The sequence below is a fragment of the Magnolia sinica genome, chromosome 6 (genome assembly GCF_029962835.1).
Source record: "Magnolia sinica isolate HGM2019 chromosome 6, MsV1, whole genome shotgun sequence".
NCBI lineage: Eukaryota > Viridiplantae > Streptophyta > Magnoliopsida > Magnoliales > Magnoliaceae > Magnolia > Magnolia sinica.
The window spans coordinates 7,143,756-7,165,750 of NC_080578.1; the positions used below are offsets into that span (position 1 = coordinate 7,143,756).

Here is a 21,995-nt window from a genome sequence, read left to right on the forward strand (position 1 = left end):
ACTTTTGAGTGTTGTATATTCAAAGTTCACAGCACAACAAACTTCCAAAACTCAGCAAGTCGAGTTGATTAGTTCGAGTTACGAGTTTTAGATATGCACTGTGGAAGTTCAATTGTGTTTCATTAAAATGAAAAAAAAGCATAGAGTGGTATACATTTTAACAATTCAAGAATGCAAGACATTGAAACTGGGGCATTGAGATCTCCTTCAATATGCATAACTTTCTATAAAAAGAAAAAACATGCAATTGAGACTATGATAGTGAAAGCTGTGGAAATGAAGGCAATTAAGTTATTCCTTGTCAAAATCCCTCAATCACTCATGAATAAATTATAGTGCCACTAATGAAACAGATTACGATAGCAAAAACCCAAGTCAAGAAACCATGTGACAGTAAGAGCTTCTGACCGTCACTGCATTGAACGTCCATTCCACTGAAGCAGCCTTTCTTCTGCTTGATGCCTTTTCCTCCTTCAAGAACAAAGGTGGAATTCGTTTGCCCGTTGCTAAACAAAACACACCAGAAGAACGGGCCTCGATGTGTTCCTCTGATTATGCCCACTCCAACCTCAGTATCTCCTTTGTTGTGCACTAGAGAAAGGGTCTTCTTGTCTCGTGCGAGAACATCAGAAAATGCTTGTGCTGGGGTAAGATACTTGGACTGACATCCAATGATGCGGCCGGATATAATGTTGACGGTCGGTAGCTCTACGCCACAGTTGGGAGCATAAACTTCAGTGATGTCTTCTTCCGGAGGTCGACAGCTCACTGTGTGATTGCTAGTGCAGTTTCCCGTGCATTCCCTTACGTACTGTAAGGCCATGCACCCAAGCCCAGGACTGTCATGCAGCTTCGGAAGCTTGTGGGCTGTTCGGTTCTCATTTATAACATCGACGAGCTCATTAGCAGCATTTCCTGTAGCACGTTACATCCAATAATACAGATGAGGCAACGAAGAAGAATAGAAATTTGTGAAAATATATGCTTTTGAAACAGTTCTTAAAAGCACAACAGAAAAGCACTAACATTGATTATATGATGCACTCCACATGGTGATCAGGACCATTGATCTAGTTAGCCACCATGAGGGTGGGCCATGCCCAAAAATTGTAGTGACTAGACAATTATGATCATCTGGTCATTGAGTTTTGACTTTTGAATATGGACATCTGCCTTTTTTGGCGGCCAGTGATTGGATGGCCTTGATTTTTTGGCACATGCCCAGCATATCATATCACTGTTCCTGGTCCCTGCACACAAGTGGCACATATGGAGTAGATGTTTTAGCCTCGCACATGGAACTCCAGGAATCCTGATCTGAGTAGAGCATTCAAAATTTCAAATGCATAATGTTTACAGATGTATTGCTTCACACGGAGATTTTAACATGGCCGGTCAAGCTGGTTAAGCTATGATTTGCTCTGAGTGGAACTTGAATAAAGTATTTCTTTTTAACTGATGAATGAACAGAAACGGTCAGTTATATTTACGGCAGAACAATGAGAAAGATTCTGTACGCTTGACTATTTATTTACTCTTTTGCGGTTTAGTGTTTTGACATGGTTCTACCTAGTTATATTGTATTTCTTCACCAAATAGACTACCCAATTCCTTCATCTTTGATAAATTGCCTTCTACTACTGGCCAAATCGCCATTTCTGCAATATTGGTGTGTGACTGTGTTAAGATTCACTTCTGACTGAGGTGGAAAATGTACAAAATTTACACAAGCAAGGCTATGGAGAGGAAGGTCTTTAGTGTACACACACACTGGGGGGCGACTATGCTATCCTAACTCAAGAAAACTATGAAAAAACAGACATCAGGATAGATCGAAATCCTGTAAAAATGTCCGATATGCACTAGGGACTGTTTGTACAAAATGGCTATGATTGGTTAGAGCAATGCCTAAAGCTAAGGAGAATACCTACTCGTCTGGGTTTAACCATGTTGCTGGGTTAACTGGGTACGTGGGACAACTTATTAAGGTGACTCATGTTCTAACTAAGATACGTAGATTAACATGCTGGCTAAGGTATCTAATAACTCATTGACCAACAACTAACCAAACGCAACATGTAAGCACACAAGACTAATAAGACTTGGCAATGATGCACAACAGGAAAAGGGAAAACAGAAGCCAATATGATGGGCGGATTCTGTTATCGCACCACCCCAAATGCCAATCTATCTAGGTCGGATCTAGTCCCGCCAACTGCAAGATTTTAGCACTTCCTAAATGCACCTTTAGCCAAGTGAATGAGGTTGAATTTTGGATGCTCTACCATTGGCTTCTTCTTCTGTCTTGATCAAAGAATAGAAGGGGGGAGGGGGGGATCATTTAAGCATCCGGACTAATTAGACTTGGACAATGATATACAACAGGAAGTGGGAAAACAGAAGCCAATACAATGGGCAGATTCCATTTTTGCACCACCCCATATGCCAATCTATCTTGGTCAGTATCTAGTCCCACCAGTCACAAGTTTTTAGTACTTCCCAAATCACCTTTAGCCAAGTGAATGATGTTGAATTTTGGATGCTCTACCATTGGCATCTTCTTCCCTCTTGGTCAAAGAACTTGAGATCTAGACAGAACTTCATTGAGCAATTTCAATCCTGTGTAGTGAAATTTCTTCTGTGATGTCAACCCTATAAAGGAGGAACATCATCAATCACAGATTATCCAATTTTATCAAGTGACATCATATGCATATGGAAACCCAACAACAACGACAATAGCATAATATACCCATAGCAGCCAAGAGAATGGCACAGTATGTTGTCATAATAAACTGCTCATAATCCTATATTGTTTGCTGAATCATGGAACCCTCATTTTTCATGTTCTCTCCGTTTTATACATCAGTCTCACCGATAAGATTAATCAACAGCAAAATAAGGTATTTCATTTGATACAAGAGCAATCCATCCACAATGTGGCCCACTGGTTTGGATGGTTAATGTGAATTCCAATGTATACTTGTAGCTATGCTTGTTATGGCAGGCAACAACCTATCTTTTTTTACAGTAGAAAGAAGCTTTGGAAGCTAGATGCTATCAAACAGTATTAAATACTTACAGTATCAAAATCATAAATCTCAATTTGGAAAGGGCCAAAATATGCATTGCACCATATTTAAACAGAGACTAACTTGTGTTTTGAGATGAGCTTTTGCTGGGGAAGTGCGGAAACCCCATTTGGTGAAGGAGAATGGAGAAATCCCATCAAATGGCTTGAAATGGCGAGTGAGCTCAATGCAACAAGTGTTCAAATTGAGCACAACGGCCATTTCTGCCAATGCCCATTCCACTCAATGCAGACATACAAAATCATAAACAGATGTAAGATCATTTACATGTCTATGGAATTACAGGCATGCAGAACAAGTAAACTGCAGTTAACTGAGTAAACAAAGGGCCTGTTTGGGAGCTAAGAAAGTATTTGGGTGAAAATTACTTCCCAAGAAAATGACATTTTCCCCTGATTGGGAGTCCACTTTTTGGTGGAAAACATTTTCCAAGAATGTGTTTTCATAGAAAAAATCCCAAAAAAATAAAAATAAAATCCCAGCCCTTCTTTTTCTTTCTTTTTTCTCTCCAAATGCTTTCTTGGAAAATAACTTTCAAAGAAAATGTCACCATCTCTCCTTTAATTTTCCAACCCCCAAATAAGCGCCACAACTAAGTTGTGGCAACTTATCGGCCCCACGCACGCCAATCTGGATCGTCCAGATTCTGGGTCCCATTGTAATTGGAGTATTAAGGCTATATATCCCAAAGATTACACCAATAGAACAGTCCTAACCATTTAATTAGCAGCTCCCAGAAAATGGTCACCATTCCAAATTTAATTTGCAAAATGAGATGGTTAAGATCATCTAATTGGTATGATTTTCATGCTGTGTTCAATCAACAATGTGGGCCTCCAATTTGGAGGGTCTAGACAGGAACGCATATGTATTAATGCCACATTTACGGTGGATGAGTAGTCCCAATTTATCAATCCATGGAAAGCAGACATTGTAGTCTGGCCATTCATCATCTACATTTCTTGCACATATTCAAAGACAATTCAATAGCAAAATCTAACATTGGATCCAAACAGCTACCAAATTCTAGCCCAAACAACAGAAATACAGACCCAAAAATAAGAAGAGATGAGAAAGAAGAGGAAACCTACCATGGTGTTCGGCGAGAACTGAGGTGAAGAGCATTGAGAAACAGAGAAGGAAATGCATGCAGCGAATGAATGTAGATGTCATCGCCACCATACAACCCCAACTCAAATTCTGTTAAATGGGTTTGTCTGTAATGAAAATGTGTTCTTCTTATCCAATGTATTCAGCATAAAGAGAATAAAAGCAGAGAGAAAGAGAAGAAAGTACCTCACCTCAGAAAAATAGTGGGTTCTTCTGCTTTTTGCCTGTTCTTCTGAAATGGGCTTGTTTTGCTTTTTCTATTTCTTTCCGGGAAAGCAGGCAATATTCATGATTGATTGCTGCAGGGAGTGGCTACAAAAGCAGAAGGTGGCGGGTCCCTTATCGCCGTTGATTGAGGTGGACAGAACGCTCTTTTGTTATAATCAAAGGCTCTCGGGAGTCTGAAACTGCATTTTCCATTTTTCAAACTGACGAGACAAACATAGAGGGGGCGGTCCATGCCGCACGCGGAATGCGCTGTTGCAGGAACTTTCTCGGACAGCGAGCTAGGTGGGGCCCACCGTGATGTTTTTGAGAAATCCACCCCGTCCGTTTGTTTTTACAGATCATGGTAGGAAATGAGCCTAAAATTTAGGTAGATTCAAAACTCAATTGAGCCGCAAGATAGGAAAGAGTGAGGATTGAACGCTAGCCATTGAAACATTTTTGGGGCCACATCAGTCTTGGATCAGGATAATTATTTTCTGTTTTTAGTTCATCCCAGTTTTTAGTGACCTTATGAACGGTATGGATGGCATATAAACATCATGGTGGACCCCAGGGATTTCAACGGTAGGAATTTCCCTACCCACTTTTTCCTGTCGTGCGGCCGACTTGAGTTTTGGATCCATCTCAATTTCGGGAAAATATCCTAAGATAATCTGAAAAAACGGATGGACGGGATGGATTTCTCACAAAAATAACGGTGGGAGCCATCTAGTTACCTGTGCGGGAATTTCCTCCGACAAGCTGTGCAATCCTCGTCCGTGAGCGCCGAAGAACAAAATGAGCATGATAAGAGAATTTTTTTTATACTCTGGCAGATGTTAATGGATGATACGCATGCACTTAGAAATCGCATAGGATGAATATTTATAAGTCTAATTATACTATTTAAATTATGTAATTCAGCATAGATGAATCATGAACCAAAAGCACTGGTTATTTAATTATCTGATTACCAGATTTGTCGACTTTTTATTGAACGGTTCAAAACCAAAAAATCCAACTGTCCTATTTCAGCAACTGGTATCCACTAATCAGAGGTGAGGATTGCTCAAATACTTTTATCTCGTCATTTTATGACAATCAGGTTCCCGATTTAGTCATTTTAACTGGAGTTTATGTTATATGTTTGCATGTTGTGACTGCCTGCTTATCAAGCGTCACGCGCTGCCAGAGTATCATATACCTCCCCAAAAGATAAAGATAAAGGTAAGAGAGTTGTCTTCGTAAGGTTAGACTCGTATGTTTGTTTTGCACCGTTTAAAAAATTGTGGATCATGGTTTAACTTCAATCCAGACCATCCAAATCTCTGGCCCAACTGTGGATGGAGCATAACAGAAAATAAAAGATAATCAAATTTTGATTTTCCCTTCGAATTGCACCACTCACTTTTGGGATTCTCTTTGAAGGGGTAGATTCCTGTGTTAGTATTGCACCATTTAAAATGTAGTCCGTGAGCGTGACTCTTCAACCCTACACGGAGCATAGCTCTTCGTCAATCCAGTCCGTCCAAATTGCTGAACCAACCGTTTACAAATTGTAGTGGTAAGATAATGCTTACTTTCTGATTTTATTTATTTTTTCCTTCATCTTTGGACCACTCACTATTTTACTCGCACCATTGATTTGATAGCCACTGATAATTAGATGGTTAAGATTGCTTCATCAATGTAGTTTTAGAGATTTACTCCATCCACAATTTGGATAGTCTGGATAGCTGTACATCAGTACCACTTGTGAGCTGTTCACCTTTTTGAAGGATGAGTCACCACCATTTCTTAAATTCTTGTAAATAGTACAAAACCAGCGTCGAAGTGGGGCCCATTTGACATTGGTGGGCTGTGATCTCAAGGCCTGTGGGCTTGGCCAGACATGAGCCCAATGTATCAGATCCCAGGCTGGTCTGGCACTGACCAAGATCCTCAGATAATGGTTTTGGTCTTGGCCATGCTTCGACGTGGCCCATTTTCAACCTTCCAAGTTTCTTTGAGTAGTTGAATTGGTGTCCAGCTAGGGCCTGTTTGGATGCACTGTCAAAACGGCTGTTTCTAGACAAAACCATCATTCCAGTTTCAAACGGGTTTTGTTGCCAAAATAGGCCCAGAACTCTCCCAAAATGAACTAGAAATGGGCTCACATACCAGCTGATTTAGGAATTTTTGAATGACCTAACCTATTTATTTAATAGGAGTCCACTTGGATGAAATGCCCCCAAAGCCTTTTGGGTTGAATATTTCCACCCTTTGATTATACAAAGGTTATGATGTGACCTTTCGTGTTCAAAACAAAAGAGCTAAATTATCATAAGGTTAAAATAATTTACCTAAGTGCTTTTATTTCCCGGGACCCATCATACAGATGGTTTCGACATTGGAAGATGACCCAGATTCAAAGGCTATGGTTGTTTGGATGCACAAAAAGTCGAGTGCCAACCTGTTGTCCAGCACATGCTATGTGAGTCATGCAATGCAATTTAGTTTAATTTATCTTGGGGCCACAGGGTTCCGCATTATTGAATTCACGTTATGATAGACACTTTGAGAAATTTAAGGTTTTTTGGTTTTTTTTTTCCACATGCCTACCTACTCATGTTACAGTAGAATTTCACCACAATCGAGTACTCGAACCTGTGACCTTGTGTTAAAACTCTTGTGAGTCTACCACCGAAGCATGAGTAATGGCCCCACTTTGAGAAAATTAAGCCAAGCGTAATTGTCGCTCTAAAAATCAATGCTGTAACCATCACAGAAGTGTGATATAGCTCAATAAATTATATACAGCTGAAAGTAGAAAACCGACAATTCAAATCTTGGGACCATCTCAGCATGTAGGCTTGAATGGGTGGCAATATATACTCCATGAACGAACTCTTACAATGGCTTTTTCTATGAGTCATAAGTAGAAAAAGCTTATTGGACAATGGTTGCATGTTATGCCTATCTTGGTGTGTGTGTGTCATTTAACTGATCTAACAGGGTCTACCCACCATGAAAGTAAGAAACCATAAAAAATCAGACCTATCCAACCATAACGTAGGCCACCAAATGAATTTTAAGGTATTGAGTGGCTATCCATTATTTTTCACGGTGTATCCCACCTGTAACGATTGGATAGGTCAGAGTTTTGGGTCATCCACTTATCTTGGCGGGCTCACCTGATGCACGGATTGAGAGGCACTAACAAAAAACAGTGGACCTCACATAGGCAATTTGCTCAAGGAGGCGAATTAGTAGGTGAATGATCAAATAACTATCTTTTACATGCAGGTAAGTAACGTTAGGTGTTCTACAAGGACTTGCAGAGTAATTTTTAATATTTGAGGATCAAAATTTGCAATTGAGGTGCATGTCATACGAATGGTCCTTTTTTTTTTCGGTAACTTTTTAAGTAAAACTGTACTATAACTGAATGGAATATCTCTAGCTTTCTGGCATTTCATACTTCAGCCTGGAATTTTTACTTCTACTTTTACTGCCTGTACCAATAATACTCAAAACTTCTGTAGGCCGGATTGCTGACTATGAATCCACTTCATCAATTCTACCAGAGCTTTTATGTGAATCATCTGAACAAAATAAAATCTCCAAAGTATTTAGCCTGTATAGCATTGTATCCAGCTATTTTGGGCTAGTACTAGTGTTTATGTTTGTGTATATCAGTCATGGACAATTACTTTTATAACTTCAAAGAGTTGTTTGGATGTTGACGAGTTTTTAAGTTACAATTTGAAAGTCACTTACATACTATTTGTGTAGATATAAATTACAGGTAAATAGTTTTTTTTTTTGGGGTAAGATGGAAGTCGGTTACCAGTAAATAATTGTGTGGTAATATCAAATAAAGCTTGGAGTATAAATATATTTTAAAATCTTCAAATTGTGCATTAAATAAATAAATTTAAATTAAAAAAAAAAACTTCGTATAAAATGATGATTTTTTTAACTGATTTTTAAGCTAAACCAATCATCAAGTGAGCCACAAAAATGAGCCCACAAATTTCAAATATCTGTAATGTGGAGCATCTACTCAATATAAATAATAAGCAAATTAATAATGACAATAAATCCACCGTACATGTGACAGCAATACCCGTAAAGAAGTACAATCTATGGTAGGGGTTTGATATTTTTAACTTACGGTACATTTGGGCCCCCCAATTTGAGTTCTTCGGATCAGATCATGAATGAAAGATGCTAAAAATACAGCGTCGGTGATCCTTGCCGTCTAATTGTTTGCTTTAAATTTGGACCAAGCTATGATGGGCTCACCAATTAATAGGGAGTTGCCACCTTTATTGTTCAAACAACTACAACTTTGATTTATTTTGATATTTTTATGGGCATTATTATTTAATGTCTAAAATTTAAAAAAAAAAATTAAAAAAAAATCTAATCATCTTTTTAGCTTTTATCCGTCGTGGATAGGAGAGGTCCCGAAAATCATCCCTAAAGCAGGGACCACTAGTCCATTCATCAAATGAGCCACATGTGCAAGGAAAAAATAAAATAAAATAAAAAGTTAAGAAAATGATGACCAATGGTTTGCATTCAAGGTACACACACGGCTCATGTGATTAATGGATTGAAATGATTTTTGGGATCGGCATTAGGCCTCACCATGATGTATATGTTATATCTAACTGGTTCATTTGTTTTCACCAACTCACTTGAAAATCATAGACATAAACATGAGGTGGACCGAAATCTCAGGCAGACAACACAACAGAAAATAGGAAAATGATGCCCAACCTTGAAGTTGTCCAATGCCTATTGTGATGTTTATTTTCCATCCAACTCATTCATAAGATTACATTGACTTGGATGAAGGTAAAACACAAATATTAGCTAGATCCAAATCATATAAATGGCTGGCGGTCATTCCCCATTGTTTCATGTTGTCTAGTTGAGATTTAGATCTGCCTCGTGCTTGGGTTGATATCCTAAATGAGTTGAGGTGAACAAAGTGTATAAAAGACTACATACATCGCAATGGGCCCACAAAACTTAAAGCTGCAAATCTCATCTCTTTTTCTTGGCGCGGCTATCTTCTCTTTCCCTTTCTTACATGCAAAAGAAAAAAAAGGGAGAAAGGAGAAGCCCACCTTGCACTGTGACAGGCTAGGAACGATCGCGATGGGAGACATCTGTCTGAAATATGGATTATTTCAGCTGATGGTTGGTGCACTGACCAGACTGAAGTAGCTGGAGAGAGAGAGAGAGCTGCAATGCGTTTCGTCATGATGTTCTTCCTCTGAACATTACTTGTGACTTTTACTTTTACCGATCTAAATTATAGGCATCGAAGCGATCCCTTCAATCATGCATGTGGTATGACTTGCCTAAGTTTTGGACTAGTCTTGATTTTTGTATATTCTCTGCGTCCCATTGAGTACGGCTTTCTTAGTGAGTTTAACGAAACATGCACACCATCATGGTCGGAGTTGTACAGGAGTGGAACTTGTTGTATTTTAAATTATTTTAAAATAATTTAGTGTTTCAAAATATTCATTGGGTGAGGCTATTGTTGTGGCCGTAAGGACCCTATAGATGTGTCTTTTCACTTAAGTTTGAAAAGGTTACATCATTTCATATTTTGTTTTGAAAAGTTGTGTCTTTTGAAGCCTAAGGGTCGCACTAATTAGGTTTAAACCCAATAGTCACAACCCTTTGTGAAAGGGTGTCTCTACACTTTTTAGCATGTTTTCACAAAGTTTATAAATAGGCTTCCGGTTTTAAGTTTTGAAATGGATTAGAAAATCGATTTTCTCTTTAAAAATTTTGTTTAAATATTTTTTAGTTCGAGTTAAGATTACAAGTAGTTCGAGCCCTTGTACAATAAGTGCACCGCTAGGACCGAGTCATAGTCGTATCCTGGAAGTCGATTGCTTTGGAAACCTGTTGCACTTGGGACGTTGTCTAAGGGGAGCAAATTCAATTTCAAGTCGAGTGACTCAAGTCACACCTCGACTTCTATAAACTGATAAGAGTTTTTTTTTTTTTTTTAATTTTCTTATTTTAAATTTTATTTTATTTAAATAGTTTTCAAACTCCATATCCCAACAAAACTAAGACAAGCTTGGTCTAACTCGACTTAGCTTGACTAGCAGGCTACCTCACCTCAAATTTAGCTCCACCAGCCAATAGCTTAGGTCAGCTCGAGTCGAGCTTTAGCTCAATCTTTCCAGCTGAGTTCGAGTTAAAGCCAATGAGTTGATATATATATATATATATATATATATATATATATATAGAGAGAGAGAGAGAGAGAGAGAGAGAGAGAGAGAGGCATGCTCACGGGTGTGCCTCTGCACACGTGCCATGGGCATCTAATTTGAACGGTCCATGTGATGTGGAATCCCATGAAACCTTACACGATCAATTTTCACCATGATCTAAAACTCTGATGGGCCATATCAAAGAGAGATGCAAATCAAGGAAGTAAACTTTTTTTTTTCATGGCCTACCAAAGTTTCAAATAAAAGTAAAAGTTGGGCCCCGAGAGTTTGATGAGTGTTGCATCATGTGGACCATTCAGATTTTGAACTCACATAACGTACTATACGTTCTCAAAAAGTTCACATGATCGAGCTCCATGTGAACTCGTGCACCAGCTGAGCATACGGCTCTATATATATATATATACACACACACACACACACACACACAAAATATTTATCTTAAAAAAATTTGATCCAAGTTGAATCAATTTGAACCGAGTCCAAGCTAAACCGAGCTTGGTCTCCGACTCAAAAAATTTTCTAGCTCAGGAAATCAGCTCGACTTGATTTGAATTAATCTTTACCCAGCTCGGCTCGGAGCAAACTTGGTTCGTGTTCTGTGACCCAACCTACAAGGCCAGAGTTGGCATCCATCCCCACCGTTTCCAAATGGTGGCCCATCCGAGTTGCTGCAGAGCGTGATGGCTTGTCCCAAGGTCCTAGAATTGAGGAAAGCACCTAATGGACGGAGTGGTTTGCCTATTCGGTCTAAGCAATGGTTCTGAGAGGCCCACAGTAATGTATGGGTTTTATCCACGCCTTCCATCCATCTTGCCAGACCATTCTAAAATATGAGCCCCAGAATAAGGTAGATCTGGAGCTCATGTTGACCACCCGGTGCGGATTGAATTCCACCATTAAAAACTTCTAAGGAGCCACCAAGTTTTGATCAAGCTATATATATATATATATATATGGTTTAGCTTGTTAGTACACGCCCATGTCAGTACACACACTCCATGTTAGCCACCCCCACTAGGGATCGATGCAAAGTCAAGTGTTGAAATGAGGTATCTCCACTCAGTCTACCAGTTGAGCTATGGATTTGGGAGTGATCAAGCTGATATTTGTGCTATCCCTTTAACCATCTCTCCGTGACTTTATGACTAGAGGTGGGCATGGGATGACTCGATCCAGCTAACTCAACTCGACCTAAATTGAATAGGTGAGTTGGTCCGAACCAAGTAGGCTTCACCCAATCTGAACTCAAATCGAGTCGGGTCGAGTTACTAGAACCGAGTCGAGTTCGAGTTACCTAGTACCTCGATCCGACTCAACCCGAAACTTGAACTAGTTAGACCCGACTCTCTAACCCTACCCACTGCACCCTACCCTGACCCGATCCCAAAATCTCTCTCTTCCTCTCTCATCCTCCTCATCTTCCAAGCCTGATAACCACCCATCACCATCACCCTCCTTAGGGGTGTACACGAAACGAGCTAGCTCGGTTAGCTCGCTCGACTCGATTCGAAAAAGCTCGATTCAACTCAGTTCAAAATAGAGTTCAAGCCGAGTCGAGCTGATTTTTTGAGCTCGAAAATGAGTTCGAGCAAGCCCCAGCTCGACTCAACTTGGATCGAACCAATTTGATGACTCGATTAATTTGCTATTGATGTTGCTCACCAACTGTCTGATAAAATGACTCGATGAAATGCAGCTGGTGGCAAGAAAGGTATGTACATAAAACAAATACCCTTTTTCTCTTTGTTTTTCGTGGTTTTTATGTTGCTTAGAAGATGTTTAATAAAATACCTTTAAAACCATTTCCTCTGTTTGTAAAACAATGAGATTTTGAAGTTGCAGTTTAGGTGTTTGTGGAAATGCCTCAATGGCGAACTCAGCTCGAACTCGGCCCGAGCTGCTGACCGAACCAAGCCGCGCCGCGTTTGAGCTGAGGTCAGCGAATGGCCGAGCCAAGTCGAGCTGAGGCCAGCTCGACTCGGTTCAACTCAATGTACACCCCTAACCCTCCTCCTCCTCTCTCTACTCTCCACTCTCTCAGTCTCTCTCTCTCTCTCATCTCTCAATCTGGCTTGGTGCCAACTTGACCTGACTCGGTACTTTTGGCCAGTTCGAAGACCGTCCGAATCAATCCAAGCCAGGCCAAACTCGAATTGAGTCAGGCACACTGGACTCTGTATCGAGTTAGATTGAATTCAGGTTAAGCCTATTTCAAAACCGGATCGAGTCAAGTCAGCCCTAACTTGTCCGACTCGACTCATGCCCAGCTCTACTTATGACAGGTTGGATGGTAGATAAACATCCCGGTGGGGCCCTTGGAAGATTTAACGGTGGCCATCTGCTTCCTGTGGCGTGGTTCACTGATCTGCCTCGTCTTGCGCTAATACCTAAAACGATCTGCAAAATGATGGACGGTGCAGATAAAACACATACATCGCAGGGGGCCGACAGAGCCCAATCCGCTTCCGGATTTTCCACGAGAAGGCCGCAGGCTACAGGGTTTGGGAGGTGTACACGATTCCTGTCCTATATGTACCTCACTTCCACACAAACATCTGATAGACGCAAACGGGCTTAGACTACTTTCTGGATTCATCTTCTTATCCATGGCTGCTTCCTTCGTCACACTACCAAAACCCTTCGTTCTCTCCTCACCTCCTCTCAAAAACTCCCTCCCAGGTCTGCCAGTGTCCCCTGTTTATCTCCTTCCATTGATTTCCTTCTTCTTTACCTCTCTCTTTCTCTCTCATGTAAGTTTCTGTGTTCGAGTCTTTGACAGGTTTCCGGAGACATGGCCTGAGAATCAACGCGGTGGCACAAAAATGGGAGCCCTCCAAGGTTTTCTTTGAACTTCCATGTCTGGGTTTTTTAAAATCTCTCTTTTCTTGAAAATTCTTGTTGAATTCATTTATTCATTTCTCTTTTTAGGTGGTGCCGCAAGCGGATAGAGTGTTGATTCGTTTGGAGGAGTTGCCTCAGGTACTTGCGTTTCCCTCTATATGATTTTGATGACTGGGGTTTTTATTATTAATGGTTCTGTCAAAGTAGAAATTCCTGAAATGTCTCCTTTTTTTAATGAAGATTTTAGCTGTGAATTGTCAATGGGGTTTTCGAAGTTTCGGTTGTTGATTTTCTGTTTGAATGATTTTTATGTTCTCTTGAAGGTTTCATGAGATTGGAGCTTTTTGATAATTGCGAATTAGGGATCGGTTTTCTGTTGAGAAAATCTGAATTGGGTTCCTGGATTTTAATCTATTCAGTGTTGGCTTTGTCTTAGAGATAGTCATAGCTCCTCGAGCAATTGCATTCGTGCTTTTGTAACAGAACTTCATAGGATTCAAGGCTTTTGAATTGGATAATGTGGGTGATGAGGGTTGTGTCCTATGTGACTTGTGCAACTTTGTTGATTATATTGACCTGTTTCTACATTGTAATAATAATGAGTTGCTCACTTAATACCGGAACATTTGAGAAACCACGGGTTTTTTCCTGTCACATCCCATTTGAAAAGGCGCTTTATTTGTGAATGCGCTGCAAGTGCGTTGACCACTAAGAGGAATATAGTCTTTCTGTCGAATGGCTTGGAATTGCAGGTCCACTCAGGTTTTGTAGTTTTTTCAAGGCAAGTGGAATGTTGTTTTTGGGCACAAATCAGCTCTGCCACCTCTTAGGTTTGAATGGAGTGGCACAGGGATCCTGAGCACCAGGGCTCCACTAAGAGGAACATAGTTTTTATGTCAATGGCTGGGAAATTGCCATTTCGCTTAGTTTGTTCAGTAGATGAAACAAGTGGGAGCAATGTTGTTTTGGGGAAGAAGTCAATTCCACCCAAACAGAATTTGAAGAACACCCTAATTTACCTCTTATGTTTGACTAGAGCGGCACAGGGGATACAGAGCATAGGTGGTACTAAATACGTGTATTATATGCATATTTGCTGATTTTTTTTTTTTTTTTTACAAAAACGTTCCACACACACACACACACGCCGACGCAAGCATGCACAGGTCGTATAAAATGCATGTAATACACGATTTACATGTATCCCCATATGTTATGTTTAGAAATTCTGAGTAGCAAGTACCGACACTTCCTGTACAGAAATTCTACCCCTTTTCCCTTTTTCTACAATTTCTCTTCCTCCTTTTTCCTCCAATCTCCCAGTTCCGCGTACTTCTAATTGGATGGTACTAGCCATTGGTTCCCCTTCCCTAATGATCCAAAACTTTGATTGCTCTTGCCAGCAGGTAATGTCTCTTTCCTCTCCTCCTTCTCCCATCCTCTTTTTTTTTTTTTTAACAGTGTCAGTTGTTAAAGAGGAAGGAAAGGTACAAAGAGCTGAGTTTTGCTAATAGCTCAGGAAAATAGCTTAGCTTAGCGTTAATGCTATGTAGCTCAGGAAAATAGCTCAAGTCACATATAGCCTACGCTCCAGGATGAAATTCTAACCGTACAGTCCTCTCACAGGTCTGATCAAACCCATTAAAAAATTCCCAAATGGTTGAGTGGATTGGAAGAATTGAGCGGATGTTTTTTTTTCGGGTTGAAATGAAAACCCCTATCTCAAAAGATGAATTTTATTATGGGGTTATGTTTGTGTGAGTTTGACACAATTTCAAATTGCGAAAAACTCTCCAGATATACATTTTCATGGACACATAGAGATGGCTAGGATTGTCCTATGGGTGTGATAATAGAGATATGCTCTATCCACGATATGGACCACAATTTGGCTGGTCCAAATTGATATAATGCAGTGCCACGTGTGATGGGGATGAGCCACTACCATTTCCAAATAGGTGTTAAACTAACATCAAAGAAGCAATTAGAAAAAAAAAAAAAAGGAGATTTCACGTAGCATACACTACTTGCACTACATGCTATGCTACATGTAGCATACGCTACCAGGGAAATGCACCACATGCGTACACTATGCTACGAGCGCTACTAAAAAAAATTGAGACATGAAGGATTGCTCTTTCATTGGCATGGTTGCTTTTTCTCCAGAGGGTTTTTTGTCTCCCCTTTCGAAAGATCAGCAAAAATAAAAATTGGTTATTTTTGTAATGATTTAATTCATCTCTGATGGAGGAGATCGGTCCAGCAAATGGTGTGCGGATTTTCTCAGATAATGCTTCCAGTTATGAGCTTGCAGGTGAAATGATTATTGGAAGATATCCTCGTCTAAAAAACTCGATGCTCATGGAATTCAACTTCTTTTAAAAGATATTATAAAGAGGTTGAATCGATACAAAAAGTTTTTGATGGTGCAAAATTGATGTCAGATTATATGTACAAACGCATTATTGTCTTGAAGCTAATGAGAGTTATACAAGTGACAAAGAATTTAATAAGCCTCGTAAAACCAAATTTGCCTCTCACTTTTTAATGCTTCAGTTTATCATTGAAGTTGAAGATAATTAAAGGTTAATGGTAGCATCACCTGAGTGCAGAAGCATGAGTCTTAATAAGAATATAGTCAATAGTGGCACAAAAAGTTACTCAAATCATTCAAAATGTAGGCTTTTTGGAACCAAGGGAAGGAGGTGATATCAGTTTTAGAGCCACTTATTATGGTACTTCGTTTAGTTGATGGGGAGGGGTCAACAATGGGGTGCTTGTACGAGGTGATGGAAAAGGCAAATGTAGCATTTAAGCAACGTTCCAATAATGATCCAACAAAGTACATGAAGTTACAGGGACTCTTTGATTCAAGACAATATGTGAATGTACTTCACAATATGCATGCAGCTGCTGCATCTTAATCCATCTTTCAAATATGATGGAAAGATTAGATATGACCATGGTGATGTAAGAGATGGTATGAATCATGTGGCAGAAAGCATGGCTTCCTTACATGAGATGAACAATTTTGGCACACAATTGGTGCTTTGTAGTAGCAAAAGTTTGAAATTGTTTAACAATCTTTCCTTGGCAATGATGACAAATGCCCATTCTCATAAGTTTAATTTTTTATTAATCTTAATTTTTTGTTTTACATTCTAATATGTGTGCTATTTTTTTTTATATTTTTTCGGGGGTTAAATGTAGGAATGTGGTGGGATTTAAATGTTGTGAAATCCCTTTACCATGAGTAATTGTCATTTGTATTTTGAGCCAACCATGTAGTTCATTACTGTGCAAGCAGAAATTGAGTGCATTTGAAGCAGCATAGACCAAAAAAAGAAATACAAGTTGCCAGTTTTTTTTTTTTTGGGAAGATCTGGTTTATGTAAGGATGAGTTTGTTGATGATGGCCAATGCTCATAACCTTACAATGCGAGAAGGTGAGGCATTCTATCCAGAGAAGGTTGATAAACTTCTCGAAGTCATTAACGGTGGTCGTGATGAGTTTGAGAATGAAGAAAGTACTATAGATGACAGTAGTGACATCTAATGGCTTGACAACTTGCTTGGCATTGGATCTTCTTCACAAACTTCAACCAATGTCATGTGGTTATGAAATTTCTTTTCTTTGGTACTTTTAAAACCTTTTAGAACTGACAGTTTATACTTTGTGGGCATATTAGTATGTGGGTTGATTATCTACTTAGATGGCTTATTTTCGATCACACACACACATATGTATAATCGTGTATGTACACATGCATACATATGTATAATCTGTATGTGCACACACATGCATATATGTGTGTGTACATACATACGTGTAATCGTGCATGTACACACATATATACATAAACACATACATCTGTGTGTGTCAGTACAGCTGGCAGTAGACCGGGTCTCTGTGTGTCTCTGTATCTGAATTTTTGGTCCCAAACTTTTTGAGTAAAATCATATTTTACCCTAGGTAAAATGTTTAGGTGACGACTGTTATGTGACAATAACGCTGGTAACCATTATGCTTTAAGGGGCCAATACAAATTTTATTTTAAAAAAGGGCCGTACGGGGGCCCATAATATAACGGTTATGGCCACCATTACTATTATTGGATACCTTGATTATACCTGAACAAATCTGTCACCGACTTTTTGGTGTTTCCACAATTTATGGCCAAATTTATAATCGTATGTTTCTGTGTCTATGCTGAATAATCCACAAATGTTTGTCACACCAAAATTTTGCAATATGCTCAATTGCTAACTATGATCCTGAGTGCTCGCATGGATTGACGTTGGAATCTCTCTCTCTCTCTCTCTCATGGTGAGGGATGAAGGGCTGATGGTGAGGGATGAATAGGAGAATCCATGTTGATCAGAGTTAGCTTCAACCTGTTCCTTATTTATCAAATAAGGTTCGCCTGATTCTTGGGACCCAAGATGTTGTGTAACAAGTAGTTTTGTTGGTTGGTTAATTGGTCATATTTTCTTCATGAAATGGGTTGGATTGGTACTATTTTGGACACGGCAAAATCATTCTATTAGATCCAATGTACTTATTCGATCTAACAAGTACTTTATGTCAGAACTGAGAAATTCTAAGGGGAAGCATAAGAAATCCTAACCATTCAAAACGTATGCAGATCTGTTTTGGGATGTGGAATCATTCATTTGATATCCTTTAGGGCTTGTTTGGGTTGAAGGTAAATTAGGGGAATGCAACGGAAAGCTAAAATGTGATATAACATATAAGCAGGAGGTAAACTGACATCTGTACTAGGGCAAGCGAACCCTTTACACCTATTTGTTCGACTAAAGCATTGTCCTGGAAAATGTTTTTCCTTTTCATTGAAACTGCTTGGATTGCAACCCCACAAAGGGAAACCTTTTTTCCCTCCAAAATTGCCATTTAAAAACCTCACATGAGAGGCAAACTCTTTTCCTTCCATTAAACTTCTTGAAAAAGAGGCTGTACTCCCTTGTAGTGGCACCTGCTGCTTCCCGAACACGTGCAAATGTCTTGTTGACGCAAACTGGTTGCATTCCCCTGTTTGTGTTCTTTCCAAACAGGCCCTTAATAGCATTAGCTAGGTACACATGTCATAGAAATCAAAGCTTGACAATTTAATAAGATTGATAGGTTACTAGAACCTGCATCCCAGCCTGCAGGCAATGAGGGCTGCGTGATGATGTGGTTGAATAGTTTAATTCTCGCAGAGGAAATGAAATGCAGGCAAAGAGTTGGGATAAGCTAGATTAAAGAATTACATAGCTTAATCCTTGCAGAGTAAATGAAATGCAGGCAAAGAGTTGGGATAAGCTAGATTAAATAATTAAAATCTGACTGTATGCGGTTAGCACAATGTTGGTTAGCATAACTCCAATGCAGATTGCTTTGTATTGGGCTGCAAAGCTATAAACACTGCAATGGATAATTCAGAAGCAGTGGTGATTGTAGTCTGTAGACCCACATCTTACAAAGAAAGCCTAAACTATTTTCATCGGCCTTCTGTGGGAGAAGAGTAAAAATTCCTCACATGAAACAACTGAGTCATTTGGACAGTACTTTCTTTGTAATCTGCATGGTTTAATCCCAACATTTTGTAGTAATTGTTATGGTGGTACCATGTCTTGAGTGTATATACTCACTAAGATGAATGATTGTATATGGTTTTAGGGATGAACTCATTTTGTAAGAAATAATATTTGCGAAATTCATTCCTTTTGTTACTGGGTTTTACTTGGACACTTTCAAACAGACCAAAGAAAGTGTAGTTTATGTCTCTCCAGCACCTGAAAGAGTACAATTTTCCAATTCAAGCTATTGTATGTGAACTAGATGTCTAAACTATGCCAGTCAACATTTTCTCTATGGTTTCCCTTTTTGTTTTGTATGGTTGATGCTTTCCTTACCATAAGCACTCATGCTAACAGAGGAAATATTGTGGCACAGAAATCAGCAGGTGGAGTTTTGTTGCCGAAATCAGCTGTTAAATTTGAGCGGTACCTAATGGGTGAGGTAAGCCAAAAAAATCAGAAGACGGTTTTCTTTTACTGATGCAGGGGGATGATACTTGATAAAATTGCATATTTTTCTCCAACAGGTTCTTTCAGTTGGTGCTGAAGTTGGTGGAGTTGAAGCTGGGAAGAAGGTAAAAATACAGATTAGTTGTAGGGTAACTTGTAAAAAAAATGACTGAAATTTACCGGACAGATCAGTGCATGCATGTTTTGTGTCCGTCCATTTGCCAAAAGTAAAGTTGTTTTAATAAATAAGTGGTTTTGATATATCATGGTTATATCATTCAAAAGAAGCTAATATTACTACTGTTGTTGCAGGTTCTTTTCTCGGATATCAGTGCATACGAGGTAACGGTGCTCCTCCAGAACAAAACTTCTATTCCTATGCATGTGCTAGATAAGTTAGGGATTGATGGAGTATCATATTACATACCTTACTATCTACCCGTGGAATCTAAAAAAAAAAAAAAAGCCAATTTCCTGGCGGTTCTGGCCTGCGGTGAAAGCTATTTATTTTCTTGTTTTCTTTTGGCGTACTGTGGGTATTATTTATTGAGAATGTCTCACATGCAGTAAGTTGTAAAGCAGATATTCGTGCAACCAGTTGTGTGTGGAGCCTACCATCTGTGATGGCATCTGACTGTCCAGCAAGTTTGCCCCACAATGAAAATGGGATGCCCAAAAAATCAGGCTGATCCATCTATCAGGTGCACCTCCTCTGCGAATTTGGAGGTCTTTCTACAGTTATCCATTGTTTTTCTATGGTGTCGCTTACTGCTCACCTTTCAATTGAATCGGCCTAATTTTTGGGGTGTCCCATTTTCATGGTGGGGTGACGTACTGGACAGGTTGGATGCCATACAAACACCAAGGTGACCCCAAATGCAGCTAGTTGCATGAAAATCCCATCTAAAACTAGTGTGAGAGGTTCTCAATACCTTATTGCATTGGCTTTCCATCTATCTATTTGCATCTTTCAAGAAATCTTAGAATGTTGTCGCTCTTTACTTTTGAGTTATTATGAATCACTGCCATGACATGTGGCATGGCGTGTGTTATGGAGGTCTCCACAGGACTTCCATACACCCGCCATTCACTGATAAATAACTTGGTTACATGAATTTAACAAGTGCTGTGATTTAAGGCTTATACAATACCATCCCCTTTTTAGTGTCATTGTGTTAACTTTGTTAATGGCTTATTAGGATAGTGTCATGACAGTGTAAAAAACTGTTCTGTAATTTGTATTGGTTTCATGTGTTAGGTGGACCTGGGGACGGATGCGAAACACTGTTTCTGTAAAGCTGGCGATCTGCTGGCTGTGGTTGAATAGATTTTCGGCATTAACTGCCAGCCTGCCTTCATAAAGAGAGATGGTACTGATGTGCCACAATTTTGTGGGTCCTTTTAGCAACTTTCTGCAGTAAATGATTGAACCTTGTATTCAGCTTCAAAAGTCCCAAGTGATAAAATGATGAAAACCATTCATGTTGCGTCGATCTGTGGCAACAGACTGTTCATGCGTTGTAATTCGTAATGGATTGCTTAAGCCTTTGTTTGACAAGCAAATCGAATTGCAGACATTGAGTTTAATCAAGAGGGGATAATAAAATTCAACCATGTTATTGACAATGATTGAGCGGCCCACAAGCTGCTGTTACAGCCGTTTCTAGGCCAACAAAAAAAGTATTGCAATTGCAATTTGGTGGCCCTACCCTCAACTACCAAAGCTGAGGTAATTACAATTTCTTTATTTCCACTTAATTAGGCAACCTAACATCACAATTCAATTCAATAATGCATCCAAGCACGCTCTAAATGATTGGCATTCCTTTTTGCTTTCCAACTCAGAAAACTGTTGTGGAAATTAGTGAGAACTGCGTGAGGAGGTATGGGTTGCAGAGCATGTGACAGGACCAGAACCCTATTCAGATCCACGGTTTTTTTTTTTTGTTTGTTTTTTTTTTTAAATTTTTTTATAAATGCATGGAACATGTTTGATAGATCGTGGTGTTTAATGGCTGCATCCGTCAGGTAGTGGCCTGGACTTGAAAATCAGACGGATGTGCTCCTCGGATGGTATGCACTAGACATTGAATGTGGTTTTTTGGTTTCTGCAGATGGGTCTATCTTTTAGACAACACGTACGCACTGTGCTCCTCCGGCTCTAGCACAGGCGTGACACTTGCATGTCTGCTTTAGCACCCGTGACTACGGCGTGCACGGTCAGCTCTGAAAAAAACCCAGTGTCCTTAGCACCCACCACTATAGTGCGCCCCATCAGCAGCACTGAAAAGAGTCCTGTTATGGAGCTCCAATCATTTTCAAGAAAGGTGCTTTTGAAATGCAGCGTGCGTTTCAAATTTCAAAATTTCAGGCCTCTTTTGAAATGTGATGTGTACGTGCAGATAGAGATAAATGATCACCTATAGGTATGGTTGGACATTGTTTGATACAAGTGTCT

At 39.5% G+C, this 21,995-nt stretch overlaps 2 protein-coding genes and 1 long non-coding RNA gene across 7 annotated transcripts; 2 read left to right on the forward strand and 1 right to left on the reverse strand.

Annotated features, from left to right (window-relative positions):
- Positions 1-203: 203 nt before the first annotated feature.
- On the reverse strand, positions 204-4,684 carry LOC131248116 (uncharacterized). Of its 5 annotated transcripts, none has more exons than XM_058248175.1 (3): positions 4,389-4,684; positions 4,184-4,292; positions 204-915 (listed from the first exon to the last, which is right to left on the reverse strand). In XM_058248175.1, the coding sequence occupies exons 2-3, from the start codon at positions 4,272-4,274 to the stop codon at positions 320-322; spliced, it is 687 nt and encodes a 228-aa protein (XP_058104158.1). In that variant the 5' UTR covers positions 4,275-4,292; positions 4,389-4,684; the 3' UTR covers positions 204-319. The 5 variants fall into 5 exon arrangements, with proteins under 5 accessions (XP_058104158.1, XP_058104157.1, XP_058104156.1 ...); XM_058248174.1 differs by having other exon boundaries at positions 4,394-4,683; XM_058248173.1 differs by having other exon boundaries at positions 4,184-4,309; positions 4,389-4,682.
- Positions 4,685-13,182: 8,498 nt separating this feature from the next.
- On the forward strand, positions 13,183-21,124 carry LOC131248117 (10 kDa chaperonin 1, chloroplastic). Its single transcript, XM_058248177.1, has 7 exons — positions 13,183-13,345; positions 13,446-13,504; positions 13,595-13,645; positions 19,464-19,529; positions 19,615-19,662; positions 19,850-19,879; positions 20,796-21,124. The coding sequence occupies exons 1-7, from the start codon at positions 13,273-13,275 to the stop codon at positions 20,862-20,864; spliced, it is 396 nt and encodes a 131-aa protein (XP_058104160.1). The 5' UTR covers positions 13,183-13,272; the 3' UTR covers positions 20,865-21,124.
- LOC131248118 (uncharacterized) lies at positions 19,886-20,515 on the forward strand. The gene is made up of 2 exons (XR_009172145.1): positions 19,886-20,238; positions 20,380-20,515. It is a non-coding gene; the product is annotated as an uncharacterized LOC131248118 (long non-coding RNA).
- Positions 21,125-21,995: the final 871 nt, after the last annotated feature.

Coding starts and splice junctions, on each gene's coding strand:
- LOC131248116 (XM_058248175.1), bottom strand. CDS start 4,274: ATGGTGGCGATGACATCTACATTCATTCGCTGCATGCATTTCCTTCTC. Junction 916..4,183: donor AGTTCTCGCCGAACACCATG/GTAGGTTTCCTC, acceptor AACGTGCTACAG/GAAATGCTGCTAATGAGCTC.
- LOC131248117 (XM_058248177.1), top strand. CDS start 13,273: ATGGCTGCTTCCTTCGTCACACTACCAAAACCCTTCGTTCTCTCCTCA. Junction 13,505..13,594: donor AAAAATGGGAGCCCTCCAAG/GTTTTCTTTGAA, acceptor TTCTCTTTTTAG/GTGGTGCCGCAAGCGGATAG. Junction 19,530..19,614: donor AGCGGTACCTAATGGGTGAG/GTAAGCCAAAAA, acceptor TTTCTCCAACAG/GTTCTTTCAGTTGGTGCTGA.